This window comes from Colius striatus, chromosome 8 (genome assembly GCF_028858725.1).
Source record: "Colius striatus isolate bColStr4 chromosome 8, bColStr4.1.hap1, whole genome shotgun sequence".
In the NCBI taxonomy this organism is placed as follows: Eukaryota; Metazoa; Chordata; class Aves; order Coliiformes; family Coliidae; genus Colius; species Colius striatus.
Window position 1 is genome coordinate 18,191,079 of NC_084766.1, and position 17,645 is coordinate 18,208,723.

Here is a 17,645-nt window from a genome sequence, read left to right on the forward strand (position 1 = left end):
ATGTCTACAACTTCCACACCCAAAACAGACTCTGGATCTTGGGCTTAGGGAAAGCACTTGCTCTTCTGGGTGTTATTAGAAGTGAGTCATCCCTTGCTAGAGGAGAAGCAGCACTGTTTACATAGCTGTCCTCACAGCCTGGGGCTGGATTCACAGATGGATAGGTAGGGATCAGAGTGGTCAGAGGACAAGCACTGTGCTGCACCAGATCATGCATCTCCAGGAAGATTTCTTCCCTTGTCACTGGCTCATGGGCCATCATAAAGATTTAGCATGGATTTCTTCTACTGTGATAGTGCCAGCAACAATCTGGGGTTTGAGCTTTTCCAATGATGGAAAATTTAGGATCTGAGGCAAAGCTCTCAGGCAGGTTCCCCTCACTTGTTGAGCTTCATGTGCTGGTAGACTCCTCTGTGGGGTTTTTTTTATAATCTTCTTGGCACTTTAGCCAAACAGTTGGGGGCCAGCCTACAATGCTGCTTATTTTTAGGCATCATTATTATCTTCTGGAAGAGATCTTTTGCCTTGCTTTGTGTGGAATCCCATTCCTCTCTCCTTCAAGGCAGGCGTGGTTGCTGGCCAGCAGCAGGACGTGTTGGTAGCTGGATGTTGGTCCTCGACCTGGAGGCTCACCAGCAGGCCCAACTTGGGAGTGGATCGGCCTTTCTCCGTGGGGGCTGGGAGGCCAGCCTGCCCTTCAGCTCCGTGCCCACACGCACACACCACAGCTGAGCACAAACTCCCGGGACAAGCCTCAAGTAGTCAATTTCGAGGGAATTTTCGGTGGGCATGTTTAAGTCAGCGTGCGTGGAGGTTATGCCCCGGGATACCATCCACTCGTCCTTGTTGGGCTGGGCCGGGCCAGGCCCCGCACCGCCCTGTGGCTCCCCGGCCCTGCTCCCAAGTACCTGGGCTCCCCGTCGCCGGGCCGAGCCGGGCGGTCGCTCCCCGCCCTGGGGTACCGGCCTACCCTCGCTGCGGGCCGGGGCGGAGGAGGAGGCGGGGACAGGGGCGGGCGCAGGTCGCGAGGGGCCGACCCAGGGCCGAGCTACGTGTCGCGGAGCCCTTATAGCCCCGGCACGGCGCGGCCCGTCCCGTCCCGTCCCTGGCGTCCGTCACCATGTCGAGCCGGCAGCAGGCGGTAGGGCCGCGCCGCGGGGCGAGGGCGGGAGGCAGCCGGGGCACGGTGGCTGCGCGGCGCGTCCAGCTCCCTGAGCAACCCCCTCCCAAAACCCCGGCGTTGTCGCCCGCCCCGCGGGTCCGGGGGCTGGCAGCAGGGAGGGCAGCGCTGAGGTGACAGGGGCTCCTCGGGCTCAAGGGGGTCGAGCCTTGCAGGGCTGGCGGGAGCCTCCTGCTCGGCGCCGGGACCAGACCCAGCGTTTTCCCTTCGGGACGCTCCCATCACCTGGCAGGACGTTGCCACCGTCGCATAGGCTGCCGGGTGCTGAGGTGCGAATGCGTGGGGCGGGTGCGTGCCTCGGCAGCCCCGGGCGAGGGCCTGCCACCCGCGGGTTGGCCGCGCACCCCGGCGGCGCTGGGCTGAGGCGGTGTCCCGCGCGGCTGTGCTGAGAGCTGCCGCCCTCGCCGCGCCGGTCCCGACGGAGAGCGAGAACAGCCGCCCCGCCGAGGCCGAAGGTCGAGTCGAGGCTGCGTGGCAGCCGCGCTCGCGGCTTTTCAGGGTTCTTCTGCTCGGGTCCTAGCGGGGCAGAACCTGGGGAGACAGCCGCGACCACCGCCGGTCGGCTTTCGGCATTGCTGCGGAGCCGGTCTTTGAAAACAACAAAACACGCATCGAAGAAAAGTAATAGTAATAATAGCTGCAGCATAATTCAGTTAAACATTACAATTGCAAACCGCAGTCGCAGCCAGAAATCGTTTTCCGATTGCCAGCAACGCTTGGATTTGAAATGTGAGGTCTGGATCCCTCTGGCTGCACATATGTTTTCCTGGTTGTAAATCAGAACTGTAAAAAAGTCTTGATGGAAGTCTTTTGGGCTGCTTTTGCTAGTTGATGTTATTTTTTTTTTACCTCGTAATTTTTTCAGATGAGTTTAATGCATTTTGAACACACCAGTAATCTATCTGGCTAGGAACGCAACCAAAACCACGTGTAACAAAGCTTGCCTGTGCAGCAGGGCGTTCTTGGAAATACAAAAACCTCTGGTTTAGGGATTATTTCAGGGAGGGGAGATACAAGACATGAGCTGTGTATAGGAGTTTTGTTTATTGCTGTGACAGGAGAGAGGTGTTACTGAACTTCCAGAAAAACCCCTCTTCTTTGCCTCCACCCTGGGCTGGAAAAAAATGACCTTTATAAGCAAGATTATGGCTGACCTTCGTACCATGACCATCAAAATAGTTGTAGCTGTATTTTCATGTGCTTATCTGCCAGATATGTGATAGAATGAGAAAAGATATGATTTCGCTTAATTACAAGAGGTTTTGGTAGTTACTATGAAACAGCAATGGTAACTCACCAGTGACCCTCCTAGTCTACTGCCAGGGAGATGTGTTGCACAGAGCATAGATGATGTTCCTAACCCAGTCTCAGCAGCTCCTGGGTTCAACCGTCTCAAGTTGATAATCAAAGGTATTGGCTAAAGCATTTTCCTTGATCAGCGCAATTATTTGCAATGCACATGGATAAGTCTCAGTGCAACTACATGGCGTGGTTCAGAAGGTCGAGGTTTTGCCTAATAAAGGACCAGGCAACAACACAATGTGCTCCCACAACTAGCAGCCTGAATGTTGTAGCTCAGAGATAGTTTTAATATGGTGGCAAATTTTTCATGATACCTTTTGTAGCTGCAACAGCCAAGAAGTTTCTGTTAGAATACGAAGATGAGATGCACAGAATAATTTGTCCTCCTGAGATCCCTGTTAGCACAGCAGCTCATCCTCTTGTCTCTTACTTGATCCTCATTCTTCATTCTCCCAGTAACATGAATCCTTATTACTTGTAAAAGTCCTTATTACTAATAAAATCTTAGATTTTACCACTAGATTTTACCACCATAATGTGAAGGTTCTGCCACAGACAAGGTTTTGCGAGGCTTGATATTTACAGCATCATTCACTGTCTGAGAATATGTAAAAAATTGATTTTGTAGGTGATGATGATTGGCTGTCAGCTTTTGAAAGACTCAGCAGTGCTAGCTGTTGAGATGGACTGGCTGTGTCATTTGATGGTGGTCCTTGTTTTGGCAATGGAATAATTGTGAACCCAGGATTTAAAACCTAAATTCATCCTGAACACTGCCTGGAGTCTGAGGTTAGTTTGAGGGTGTTTTAATTGCACTCATTTATTAATAGAAGCTTATGATAAGGTACAAAGAAGAAAGCATAAATTTCTTTACCTCTGTATGTGGTGTCTTTAAAAATGAACAAGGCACCTTAATACTGCTGAAGACCCAGAACTTAATGTGCAGGAATTTCCGTGGCTGGTTAGTTTGGAAATGCTTTCTTTGTTTCTGCTTGTGACATTGTAGGAGACATGAGGTCCTCTATGTGCAGGGCAGTGTCCTTCTGTTCACAGACCTCATTGACAGGAACCATTTATTTCTGACCAGTTTCAGGACTGACTTTCTTCAGAGAAGAACAGTTTTTAATGATGACCTCAAAGACTTAATGTTCCTTACACAGACCTCCTGTGTGCACTAATGTGAAATCCTGCTCTCAGGAGTAACAACACCGTGAAGTAATTGCGGTGAGTAGCATGGAGATGTGGGACTGTGCTTGTTCATTTTATGTGCTCTCACAGAGCATGGCATTCAAGGGCTGAGCTGTTCTTTTAGCCTAGTCGAAAGACCAGCTTGTTCTCCCTACATCTGCGGCATCACTGGTATTTCCGCAGCTCATTACCTCTCACCGTGGAGCAGCGTTTTCTTTACGAGCAGGAGGATACAGATGATGCAGTGTGCTCCAGTGAAGCAGCTTGCCATGGAGCCCAGACTCACAGGCACGGCCCTGCCCTTGCTCTGCCCTGGAAGGGCTGGCTCCTCACTGGGCTGACTGGCTGCATGGCTTGCATGTCCCCATGGGTATGTGGAAAATGCAGCTCAACATATCTTGTTAGATGGAGGTGTTCAGAGCTGGCTGCTGAGTCCTGCCCCTGGCAGCACGTGGACAATATCCTTGCCTGCTTTCAGGGGGTTTCTCTGTGGATGTCTTTAAAGTTGCGTGGGGAAGAGTGAAAGCTTGTTACTGAAACTGCCTTTCTCAGGGTAGATGTTCCAGTCTTGTAATCTGTCTGATCTTGTAGCAGTGTCTCCAGGAAGCTGAGCAGTGTGGCATGTGGCATCCCTCGCTTTCACTGGGAGGCTATCTCTGTAGCCCAGTGGATCACAACAGTATAACTTCTGAGAGTTCAGCTTTACTTGTGTAGGGTTTACATGCACAGTTGCAAACTATGCAGTCTTATTTAAAGATAAAACCCCCACAAGATCAGATGACAGGTCTGAGGAATTATGAAGAGGCTTAGTTTCTTTGCCTAGAAACTATTAAGTTAAAAAAACTGCAGCTACAGGGCAGAGTTGAGACGGACTGCTATCACAGGCTGTGCAGTAATGTACCTACAACTTCATCAGTTTAGCTGCAAAAGAGTGTAAAATAAAAACTTGATTAAAAAGAAACTCAAACCATGCATTCGTCTTCTTGCACACTTGTTCTTTACTATTGCCTTGCACATAAAGACCAAATGTTCAAAGTAGGTCTGGGTAGGTGATCCCAGGGACTCTGCAGACGGCAGCAGAGCCTCTGTTTTATTGAATTTGTGTGGCTTGCTCTCAGTTATCAAGACAGATGTGATTTATTTTGTGAAACACAATGCCTAACTCATTGCACCGTAACAGTAAAAATTATTATTTTCTAGTTGCTCACCATATGCTTAGCATTTCTTGGTTTATTTTCTATCACTTTTGGTTTTTTGCTTTATATCTATTTCAGCAGATTAACTATCTCAATACACTATTATTTTGACTCCTGTTGTTTACTATAGCTCTCTCTCCCTTTTTCCCTCCTTTTGAAGTCCTTTGCTATGAAAAAGTTACCTTTCCAGTCTATTGCCCTCACCTTGCTGTTTCATTCATTTGTGCTGCTTGGCAGATCTTCATTTACTAACTATAATCTGCAGGGATGTTCAATTTGGGGAATTTCAGGAAACAAAAGCCAGAAAAAAGATGCAGGTTTCTAAATATGAATACCTCTTTCTTTCCATGGTTCAGGGAGGTTGAACCCTCCAGGGGACAGGGAACAAAATAATCACCTTGATGCAGTCCAGTTCCAGAAGCTGAAAGGTGGGAGACCTTGGTGATCCTTCCCCAAACACAGGAAGGCTTGTCTGGTGTCCCCTGGTAGTGCCATGGCAGCAGGAGCAGCAGAGTATGTTTTCCAGGAGGCTGTGTGAACAGAGTATCTCCCAGGCCCGTAGAAGGGCTTGCACGTGGAAAAGTGACAGGGGTTTTTCTGCTGGGGTGGATGGCTCCTGCCTGAATACCCCTTCCCTGTGAGAAGAGAGGCAGGTAGGTCAGGCCTGATCCCTGCAGGTATGCTCAGAGGTTAATCTTTTGCTTTTCCAACAGGACAGCTGCTCATGAGGCTGCCTCTTCATCTCCCAGGGGCCAGGTTTGCAGGAGAGCAGCTGAGCACCACTGCTGCTGGCAGTGGCCAGCATGGTGGGTGCCATCTAGGGCGGTGGCTGGGGCACCTTATTGCGACCCTGATTTCTTGAGCTTTGAGTCAAAGTGCTTTGAATCAACATGTTGTTTCCTATCCTGCTGCTAAACTGTATTTATTCTGTCTAGATAAATACAGACTCTGGCCTCGTCTGGTTTTCAGGTTGCACTAATTCAGTCATGGCCAGTTACAAATCTGTGCCAAAACCTGTAACTCAGGCATCGATTGCCATCCATGCTCTCCTTGAGCAGCCTCTGCAACTGGTTTTAGGCAAGATAGCGAGTGATTTTGAAGACCCCACACTACCCAGACATGTGCTCTGCAGCTGCAGCTTAGATGTAGGCCACAGAGGTTTCATTTTCCGGGGGGTTTTTGAAAGAAGTACTGGCATACTTGCTTTTATTTTTTTTATTTTTTTTTACTGGGCTGATGTTGATCCTGGAGGGTGTCTTTAAGTAGCCTTTAAAAATGAAAAGACCTTGCCTATCTGAAACCAGGTGTTTTAGATAAACTCGCAGCTGTATGTGCCCACAACAGATAAGGGGTGTGCAGGACCATATTAATGCACTTAGTGATATGCCCTGCCTTAAATTCATACACTTTGGTCACAGTGCTCGTACACTTTGATAACTTAAAAGTCCATTAAGAGAAATGCCATGGCATGCAGGTTGCTGTTTATTAATTTGCTACTATCATGAGCAGAGTGACTAATTATTATCTGATTTAGCTGTGAATCACAGCTGTAGGAAGCAAGAAATAGTTCCTTATGGTCTCACAGTTTAATAATTTCTAGGTGAAAATTTACTTGGAGTGTACCATTAACAAAAGGAGGGATGCAAAAAAGCCTGGTCAAAGTGTTTGGTGTGAATGTGCATCACAAAATGGGATGCTGGGAAGTCCAGTCCTTGCCTGTAGGGCTTGCTGCTAGTGCTGCCTCCTGTCCCTCACAGAGCAGCCCTTTTGCAGTTACTTACAGCTTGGCTTCGTTACAGCTATGTGTGTTGAAAGCTTTATCGACTGAGTGGCTGCCAAAATGTGCTGGCCTGTTTGGAGAACAGAGCTTGAAGGAGGTGCTGGTTTGCATACTTTTTTTAAACTTTTTAATTTTTAATGAGACTTCTCTCTGAGGGCAGCAATTTGGGGTGTGTTGAGATGAGCATTTTTGTGCGTCTTTGAGAAATTACCATTTGTATCTACAATTCCAAGACTTTGTGACCTTGAGGTCTTTGTGGCCTCTCTGGCAGAACAACATGTTTTCAGTATCAAACCATTTTTCAGTTTTCCATTGTGGGGCAAAAAAGTGTGTCATTTTTCAGGCCTGCCCAGCCCTTGCGATGGAAATGTCATTTGTTTGTGTTACCAATGGGTGAGGTAAGATGGAAAGCCCCCTCATTTTAGAGGTGACTACTGCTGCAAGGGGATGAGTTGTGTGCTTGCCTCTGCCAGGGACCCTGTGCATGATGCGTCTGTCCTCATGTTTGCAAAGCCTATCTGAGGCCATGGGGATGGATGTGAGGAGTGTTGAGCTCTCAGAGATGCAGTCTGAAGACCAGGGGAGCTGCTCTTCAAAGGTGTGTCATTTTTATAAGGCTTAGATATTGTGGGAGCTCAAGTCATTATCTCCTGTTTGCCTTACTCTGCTATGGCTATAAAGTTGGGGATGCTGCTACCCGCAGAGAGATACTGGGAGTTTGAATGAAGTTTTGAAAGATCAAGGAAAGTACATAATTGTCCTTCAACCAGCCTTTGAGTAGCGTGTGATGGCCCGGACCTTAGGACCCCCTAATGACCCCTTAGGAGGGTATGAGGGAAATGCTGTATAGCCACTAGTTCAAGAAGAGTACAACATTCTTGTTACTGACTTAGGCAAGGGTGTAGGCAACCCCTTGTGTGCTCATCTAATTAAAAGCCCATCTTGCAGCTTGTATGGATCAGATGCACAGGTAGATGGGACAGGAAGATAGATATTGGTAGATACTGCTGTCTCTGAACCTGAGTCCTCAACATGGATTTGCCTCATCCAACTTGTTGTATAAGATAGCACATTCAATGCCATGAATGTGGAAACAACCCTGCCTTCAGCCAACAGAAACACTGAAGGGACTGACTGAAGGAAAAGTCTGTTTGGCCCCATCTGTAGTTTCCAGCAGCAGCAAAGAGTGGGGACCAGGAAGTGTTTATGGCTGCAATGCCACAGTTCACTGTTTCAGCTTCCATTGATTGGAACTTGAGAGGCTGTGCCCTTCTTCCTGATGGTCACTGATGAACTTTCTTTCCATTAATTAATCTTAATTATTTTTTCCAGTCAAGTGGACTTTTGGCCAGAGTTCCCCTACTTAACCTTGTCCCATGTGGTGGTTCTGGCTGTTTCCCTGTAGTCCTCCCTGCTGTTGCCTTTGCACTTTGTAAGCCTTAAAAACCTTGCTGAGGTGGAGAGAGATCTCCTGTCACCTGCTGGCAAACACTGGCCATTGGCAAGTCAAGCACATGGAGTTCAAGACACTATGTCCATCCTGGACACTGAATGAGGCAGGGAGAGGCACTGTGCAGCTGCGATGCCAAGCACTCACCAGCTTAGGCTGGTGTCCAGCTTTATTCTTTCAGCGGGCTGACATGATGTCCTGCAGAGGAGAAACAGTGCAGGAGGATTAGTTCTTTTACTGAAATACATATGTTTTGAAACTGTTGTTGAAGCTGCCTGAAATGCAGATCCTCTGTAGCTCCGTACTGGTTATGAAACTGCTAGAGCTTCTCAGAAGGTGCAAGATTTCTTTCTTAAAAGAGATGTGATGGGCATGTTAAACACAGGTATCTTGTCCCCATATCATTTATAGCTGAGATGGGCTCAGTTCAAGCTATGCTAGCGTGAAGGGTGGAAGGCTATTCTGCTTTCTTACTTAGCAGGAGATGAAGCTGCCTGCTCCTAGCCATGGTTAGATGTTGGACTCTAGAAGTTTGAAAATCTATTGCAAACTGAGCTAGTGGGGACATAAAACCGCTGATTGTGGCTCTCTGTTTTGTGTTAGGGCAGTGCTGGTTCAGCTTTTAAAGGTAAGTTAACAGCAGTCCTGGAGCTCTCAAAGGGAATGGTTTTGATGAAATGGGATCTCCTGACACTATACTGCAAGTTTTTCTTTATGTAGTATTTGTTCAGGAATCCTGGCTGGCTGGCTGACTTGTTTTAAGGGATAAGGCACCTGCCTTGCCATGGTAAGAGACAGTATGTGTACACTGGCTTATTTATCACAGAGAGCCACAACCCATTAATTAAATTTCTGAATCATATTCAAGAAAAGCAAAATACATGTAAATACATTTATTGCCTGAAAATTTTCTTGATACTGAAGTTAATGTGTAAGTAAAATATGCATCCTTGCCCTTGTTTTCTCTTGTCCCTGAAACCTGAGGGACTGATACTCAATTTACCATTTCTGTAAGCTGATATTTTTCTCCAGGTGATGATTCAGAAGCATGGCCATGTGTACTAGGTAGTGTTTCCTGGTGGGGAGCCATGGTGTGTTGTGCTGTTTCGGGACAGCATTTCTCACGCAGATGCCATTGCAGTGTGCACAGCAGCTCAGCTGGCTGTCAGTCAGCTCTGGGACCTGGATTTCCTCGTAGAAGTGACCAGGCTATGCAAAGTCTGTGATTTTTAACTAGTCACTTACCTTGTTGTTGCTTAATTCCCTCTTTTTAGTTTTCTCAGAGGTTAAATAGACATGTTTGATCCCTTTCTGTGGATGTTTGGTCCCAAAAGTTATCTGTACTGCAGTGAGAACATAATTTACATTCCCTCTTTTTGCAAGATAGCTGATTTTTTGCATTGAGGGTGTTCCCAGGATCTTGGCGTGATCCAGAGCAGCCTTGTCACAGACCAAACGATTCTCCTTTTGCAGTGTCAAACCTCTTGTTTGCAAAATGAAGATGAACCAAACTGCTGAAACAAGTTAATCTAGAGGATGTAATTTAGCAGAACTGCTCTAAATATAAAAAATAGGGCAACTCTGAAAGGATTTCTTGTTTAAATTATTGTTTTTGTCAGCAGCTTACAAGATGCTTTGTCAAATATTTGTGGCCCATGCAGCTGTCCCTTGTGATTTCTGGAACGAAGACAGGAAGATTGTTTTTATAACATCTGTCCTGGCCTTGCAAATTCGTCCAAATATGTAGGCATGTGGGATGACTCACTAGTTTTCTGGTGCTGAGGAAATTAGGGTAGTGACATCATCTAATTTAGAGATACAGAAATGCCTGATCTGGGTGCATTGAGAGAGGCAGATTTTAACATCCAACTTGCTGATTTGAAGTCACACAATCTAGAAATCAACATCTGATTTGCAAAGTGACTGGAACATGAACCTAGCTTTGTTGGTGGATGGTTTGCCAGGGTTGCATAGAACTTGATTGATCAACCCAAAACATACAAATCCATACTAAGAGAAAAATATTTTAGCTGCAATCAAAAATGAAGTATTGCTAAGAGCTAAAAAGTTCCTGCGGGTTAAGAAAAAAACTCTTTAGCTAACAGCACCTTGAAAACCTTATGTGTGGCAATGTTTGGCATCACCAACTGTCTGTCCCCAAGCTGAAAGACTGCTTGTTTTGACTAACTGGGATGTCTCTGCAGGTCTCCTTAAGGTCTTCTGTGTGATGTTCCTGGCAGGGGACAGGGCCCAAAGTAACGATGCCAAAAGGAACAAGCATCAAAGGCAGAGGGTGTCAAGGAATGAATGAGATCTGCTGTGGTTTATTCAGAGTGCTGAGTGAAGAAGTTGTACCCAGTTCAACATTTGCCTGGTGTGAAGGAATGCTGGCAACCCCAGCCCCGCAACCGCTGCAGGGCGGTTGGTGACACATTGCTGTGTTACTCAGCTAAGTCTAAAGGGAAAACAGAGCATTATTTCTGCTCACATATGGGTGGTGGGAGAGGAGACCAGTCCCAAGTGCAGGGAAGAGAGGGGACAATGGCACAGGAAGCAGGAGGATGGTCGATAGGGTAACACATTAGGTGCCTGAGCAGACCTGCTTCCCTGTCTGGGCCTGTGAGCGCGGTGGAGGAGTTCTGGGAGGGGAAATGGGCAAAATTTCCAGGGTAATTCCATCTTGGTGGAGTTTTCCCCTTGGAATGAGTGGAGCTGATTTTGAGGCATTTACCACCTTAGTTCGTTCAACAAATCAGACTCAAGTTTAGCAAAAGTCTATAGGTTTAGGTAATTAGAGCTAAATTGGGACTTGAGACACTCCCAGGTTTCTCTGTCATCCTTCAATATGATTTTAATCCTCTTCCCTGGCTTCCTTTTTTTTTTTTGGTAGAATAGTTTTGCTTTTCTGCAGAAATGATTGTTTTACAGAAGGTTTTTACCCCTTTTTGGTGATAAACACTTTATCTTCTCCATGACATCAGCTTGCCCATTTACAAGAGCACTTGTGAGAATTGCCGTGGTGGAAGAGAAGATTTTATAAGGAAAAGTCCCATAAACTTAATCTTTATGCATTGAATTCAACTGACAGGACAAAAGGTTTTGGTTAGATTTTTTTTTAGTAAGATGACAGAATTTGGGATGGGATTTTAAACAAATTTAGTCTCCAGATTTTAAACAATAAGATCAGTCTCCAGAAGCTCAAGCAAGTGTTTGACTTTAATCTTGAAAGCTTTTATCATTTTAAAAGCCTATTTTACTATTTGCAAGTCTGATCAGCTGAAAACATTTTGAAAGCTTTTCCTCCTGAAGGGATATCCAGTACCAAAATAGCATGTGCGTTAAATGCCTGGCTGGAAAATGAATCATATATTCCCAGTGATGTGAGAGCCCTATAAATAAAAGTGCAGCTAGGGGAGTCCTGACCTGCCCTCAGTGTTGGGTCAGGGCTTCCCCGGGGCTGTGGGCACTGCCAGCTTGATGCTGGCACTGTGAGCAGGAGGCTGTCCCTTCTGCTGAGTGAGCTGTATGGGTGACCAACACACCCCTAAGGCGCTGCAGCAGCCTTTCTCCACTGGCTTCATCTGGGGCCATGTTTGCAGGATAGAGTCCCTCTCTGGAGCAGGATGTTACTGCAGCCTGCCATGAGCTGTGGCTCATGGATGGTTTCCAGCTCCCTGCCTGTGCCAGCTACAGCAGGCAGAGGTACTCCCACAGCAGCAGAGGGGAATTAAGAGCACTATAAGGATGTTGGCTGAGAACTTATCAGCCTCCATGATGACCAGCACCACATTCTTTCCTCCTGTAGCATCAGGGAGCTCTGCCTTCTGTGGGTGAATGAGCAAGACCTGGCCTGAGGATGTTGTGTGTGCTTAGGGGATCTCTTGAACGTCCTGCTCAGCTCCCATTTCTCCTCTTTCATTTCCAGCTCTCAACTGTGGCACTCGCACTTGGTTCTTACCATGGTCCCATTTTCTACAGCCATGGAGAGGCTGGCTAAAGAAATAGGTAGATGAGGGCAGGAGGACATGCTGCCTTGTGTCCTGAGGATCAGAGTGTGTACATCCGTGAATTTCTAGTGGAAGATGGCAAGTTATCCATGTAAATAAGTGGGACAACTCTAAATGTTGTTCATCTAGTGTGCTTTCCAGTAATAATGCAGTGGTTCTGCTCCTAAGAAATGCCAGCAGTGGCTTGGAGAGGTCCACAGACATTGTGAATTTAGCTGTCAGATGAGAGAAGATGCTCCCTGGTAAAACCTTTCCTGTGGGTAGTCAAACATGCCCTTCAATTTATGTGGGCAAGCACAGCCACTGTCTTTCAGGGCCAAGCACTTGGGGAAGAGCTGAGGTTACTTTTTAAGATGCCATGGATTGAGCAGTGGTAACTTGTCCTGGTTTAGGCCTATCAGGGAACAAAAGACCACAATTAGCCTCAAGTACCAAAGACCTGAGGATTGCCAAAGGGCAGGGAGGGCTTAATGGCTGCTTAAGGTCCAGGACAAAACAGACCAGGCTACTGGGCTTGGGCAAGAAAACAAAATAATTTAATCTAACACCAACTAAAGCATAACCATAAACCCCCAAACATAACCAACATAAAACAACACAGAGTGGTACAACAATGAAGAGTCTGACCAACCCTTTAAGACCACCTTCTCCCCACTCCTCCTCTCTTCCTGGGCTCAGAGTCCTGATCCCGGTGTTTTTATCTCCTTCCTCCCTGAACAGTCCAGGGGGGCAGGGAGTGGGGGTTTCAGTCAGTCTCTTCCTGATGGCTTCTGCCTTTGTCCCTCTTCAGGGCAGGTGGGCTCTGCACCAGTCCTCCCTGATCCTCCATAGGGTACCTCATACACCCGACAGCCCTTCATGGGCAGTTCCAATGTCTGTTCATCCCAAAGGCTGCAGCTCCTCTCTGCCTCTCGTGTGGGGCTGCTCTGTGGTGCGCAGGCTCCAGCATGGCCTGCACCACAGCCATCTCCGCACACAGTCTCTCGCCCATCCAGGTGCACTCACACGGAGCTGCTGGTGGCTCTCAGTCCTGCCATGGCCCTGCATGGGTCACACGGGTACAGCCTGCATTCTCACCACAGCTTGCAGAATAGTCTCTGTTCTGGTGCTCCTCCTTCCTTTCTGCTCCTCTGACTGTGGGGTCCGTGTGGTCGCCTCCATCTTGTATCATTCCTACACCTCCTGCCAGCACTTCAAATTCCCGTCCCTAAATAGTGATGGCAGAGGCACCGGATTGGCAGGTCATTTATTGCCTTGCTTGGAGCCTTGTTGGGGGCTGAATTATAGGTCAAAAGTTTCTCTCCTAAACCTCATTTCTTTGATCTAGACTACAGCAAGAAATGTTTATGAGTGTCCTTGAATTATCCCCACTGTGGGGCCCAACATCCAGGCCTGAGTGTGTTGTGATGATGATTGGATTGTCTCTTTTAAACATGTTTGGTTTATGATGATGAGACGAAAACTATGAGAATAAAACAGCAGGACAGCCACTGCATCTGATTAAACCCCATCCTTTGCTCATCTCTACCTCCCAATGGTCTTGGCAGTACATGCTCTTTCTAGATGAAATCTCTCTACAGTTCACTCTCCAGCCACTGACACTCATTTCTGGTGCCTTTGCTCCATTTGATCATGATCAAACTCTGACTTCCCAGCTGGTAGATGATTAGATGGGAAGTTGGCATTTCCCTCTGAGCAGCCTGTTCCTGGCCTGGCAAGCTGCCAGCCCAGCCATCCGCCATGTGCTTCTGTTTCTCTTGGTCTTCTTTTGACTTTCAGCATAGCACGTGGCAGGCAGTTTGTCAGGGTTAAGAAGAGTTTACTAGCAAAGTTAACAACAGCAGAAAAATCAGAGGGATTTGGTACTACCTGGAGGTCCCAGCAGGTAAGGGGGGTCTGATAACACTGCTGAATTGTAAAAACACCCTCAGTGATGCTTTCCCAAGCTCTAAAAGATGCCAGCATGCAAAACAAAAGCTCTAAGATGCATGCACAGTGCTGATTTACAGCACTGTAACAACCTTATTACAACAGTCACATAGGAATATGTTGGTTTCTGCATATTCCCAAGGCATGGATGTTATTGCAGTTCATCTCCTGCAGCACTGGTCCAGCAGATCAATGTTTTGCAAAAGCAAGTGTGTGACTGGAGTTATACTGATGCAGAGAATGTGGAAGAGAGATTTGAAGCATGCAGGTTCATTTCTCCCTGCAGAAATACCGGTCTTCTCTGTTGTCATTTGCAAACAAATTGCATTTGTTTTGTTTTATTTGCTTTATGTTTTTTGGATTATACCCATGAGACGGGTATAATCACCAGGCAGGTGTTACACTGCAGCAGGGGAGGTTTCCCTGCAGAGCTGAATGGTGGCAATCTGTTGGGAAGGTGAATTTTGGCACCTATGCTTTACTGAGGGTCCTTGGCTAGACAACACAATTTCAGAGCAGTTCCGTACTTCAACCAGGAGTAAACACAGCAGGAATACACTTCTACATCTTAGGAGAAGGGATTATTTTTGTCAGCTGGATCCTCTGTGTGTGCTCGTTTAGTCTTGATGCCGAAGACTGAACTCCTGCCAATGGGTGAAAATTAAACTCACACTGTTCTGTCTCACCTTTGCAAGTTCAAAATCTTTGAAAATAATACTAATAAAAAAACAGAACAAAACACAAACCCCAAATCTTATCACCAGGATGTTTTGGTTACTTTTTCAGGGTCAGAGGTTTTGGTGTTTTGGTTTTGTTTGGCAATGGTATCTGGGCTGCGTTTCAGAGAGCATCTTACCCATCTAGTGCTCTGAAACTCCCAGTAATTAAGTTTATCATTTGAAACAACTGCAAAAGGGAGAAACAATGTCAAGGACCTGTTTTGGTGGCTGCGGCAATGAAAACAGAAAGGAGAGAGGCCTGGAGCAAGATGTCTTGCTGGAGGTGGTTGAGACACCAGCCCTGAAAACCGTTTTCGTCCAGGACTTCCTATCAAGTTGTGTGGTGATGGCACAGGGTGGAAATCAGTCATAAAATCATAGAATAGTAGAGGTTGGAAGGGACCTTTGGAGATCATCTAGTCCAACCCCCATGCAGAAGCAGGTCCACCTAGATCAAGTTGCACAGGAATGTGTCCAGGCTGGTCTTGAAGACCTCCAAGGAAGGAGACTCCACAACCTCCCTGGGCAGCCTGTGCCACTGCTCCCTCACCCTCACAGCAAAATAGTTTTTCCTTATGTTTAAATGGAACTTTTTGGATTTCAGCTTCATCCCATTACCCCTTGTCCTCCTGGTAGAGACAACAGAAAAAAGGGATGCCCTAACCTCCTGATATCTACCATTTATATACTTATAAATATTGATGAGATCCTCCCTCAGTCTCCTTCAGACTAAACAGCCCCAGTTCCCACAGCCTTTCCTCATAAGGAAGATGTTCCAGTCCCCTGATCATCTTGGTGGCCCTGAGCTGGACCCTCTCCAGCAGTGTAGCTGTGGAGCTCAGAACTGGACACAAGACTCCAGACGAGGCCTCACCAGGACAGAGTAGAGAGGGAGAAGAACCTCCCTTGACCTGCTGGCCACACTCTTCTTGATGCATCCCAGGATGCCATTGGCCTTCTTGGCCACGAGGGCAAATTGCTGGCTCATCTTTACTTTATTATCAATCAGGACTCCCAGGTCTCTCTCTGCAGAGCTGCTCTTCAGCAGTTTGACCCCCAGCCTGTACTGGTGCATGGGGTTGTTCCTTGCCAGATGCAGGATTCTGCACTTGTCCTTGTTGAACCTCATGAGGTTCTTCTCTGCCCAACTCTTAAGCCAGTCGAGATCCTGCTGAAAGGCAGCACAGCCTCTAGGGAATCAGCCAGTCCTCCCAGTTTGGTGTCATCAGCCAACTTGCTGAGGGTACACTCTGTCCCCTCATCCAGGTCATTGATGAAGATGTTGAACAAGACTGGCCCCAGAACCTATCTCTGTGGAACTCCACTGGCCACAGGCCTCCAACTCGATTCTGTGCCATTGATCAGCACCCTCTGGGCTCTGTCATTCAGCCAGTTCTCGATCCACCTCACTGTCCACTCATCCAAGCCACACTGCCTGAGCTTTCTGATGAGGATGTTATGGGAGAGAGTGTCAAAAGCCTTGCTGAGGTCAAGGTAGATGACATCTGCTGCTCTCCCCTCATCTAGCCAGCCGGTGATGCACTCATAGAAGGCTGTATGGTTGGTCAAACAGGATTTCCCCTTGGTGAAGCCATATTGACTCCCCCTGATAACCATCTTTTTCCCTCATATGTTCAGTGATAACATTCAGGATGAGTTGTTCCATCACTTTTCCAGGGATGGAGGTGAGGCTGACTGTCCTTTAGTTTTCCAGCTCCTCCTTCCTGCCCTTTTTGAAGACTGGCATGACATTGGCCTTTCTCCAGTCCTCAGGCATCTCGCCTGTCCTCCATGATTGTTTAAAAATGATAGAGAGAGGTTTAGCAATCACATCAGCCAGCTCCCTCAGCACGCTAGGATGCATCCCATCAGGATCTATTGACTTATGAGCCTTAAGCTTGGCCAGCAAGTCTTTAATCTCTTACACTCAGGACAAGTCCTCTGCTGTCCACACCATCCTCCTATCCTTGCTGGACTGGGCTTCCCAAGGGCTGGCCTTGGCCTTAAAGACTGAAGCAAAGAAGGCATTCAGTAGTTCGATCTTCTCTGCATCTTCAGTCACCAGTGCACCCTCTGTGTTTAGTAGTGGGCCCATATTCCCCGTAATCTTCCTCTTGCTGCTGATGGATCTAAAAAACTCCTTGTTTTCCTTAACTTTCCTGGCCTAGTTTAATTCTAGAAGGGCTCTAGCCTTCCTAGTTGCATCCCTGCATGCTCTGGAAATGTTCCTATAGTCTTCCCAAGAAATTAGGCCCTGTTCCCACCTCTCATGGATGGCTGCTTTTTCCCCGAGTTGTCCCAGCATATCTTTGCTCATCCATGAAGGCCTCCTGACTCTTTTTCCTGCTTTTTTACGTGTGGGGACACACTGATCCTGGGCTTGGAGAAAGTGGCACTTGAAAATTGACCAGCTCTCTTGGGCACTTCTGCCATCTAGGATCTTCTCCCATGAGATGCTTCCAAGCAGGTCTTTGAAGAGACCAAAGTCAGCTCACAGTCTTTCTTTGTGTCCTGCCTCTTCCACATAGGATCTTGAATTCTATCATCTCATTGTCACATGAGATGTCACCTTGAGTCTGCTCTTGAGCAATTGCTTCTCCCTCCAGTGGAATCTCGCAGTTGTGTTGACATTCAGACTTGCTGAGAGATGAGATTTATGACCATTGTTCTGATTATTTTGGATGCAGCTATTCTTAGTAGTCCAGTAAGATGTTCTGGAGTGGGGTAACTGTTCAGTGTGCCCATAAACAACTGCAGATGGCTAATTTGCAGGCGTAAAGAGGCTAATCTTGGAGCCTTTCACTAAAATTGAATTGAAAATGGGTGTGACATTCGGTATAGGTATAAATCACTGAAGTGTGAGGTTGGTCTCTGCTGGGATGCTGGCCTCACTG

General features: G+C 47.1%; 1 protein-coding gene across 1 annotated transcript in view; it reads left to right on the plus strand.

Moving 5' to 3' along the window:
* Nucleotides 1–1,087: 1,087 nt before the first annotated feature.
* The window catches only part of PAPSS2 (3'-phosphoadenosine 5'-phosphosulfate synthase 2), a 31,707-nt gene continuing 15,149 nt past the window's right edge, over nt 1,088–17,645 (plus strand). Inside the window, exon 1 of the mRNA XM_062001770.1 lies at nt 1,088–1,141. Within this exon, the coding sequence (XP_061857754.1) occupies nt 1,121–1,141 (21 nt within the window). The 5' untranslated portion in view covers nt 1,088–1,120. The remainder of the gene's footprint in view (nt 1,142–17,645) is intronic.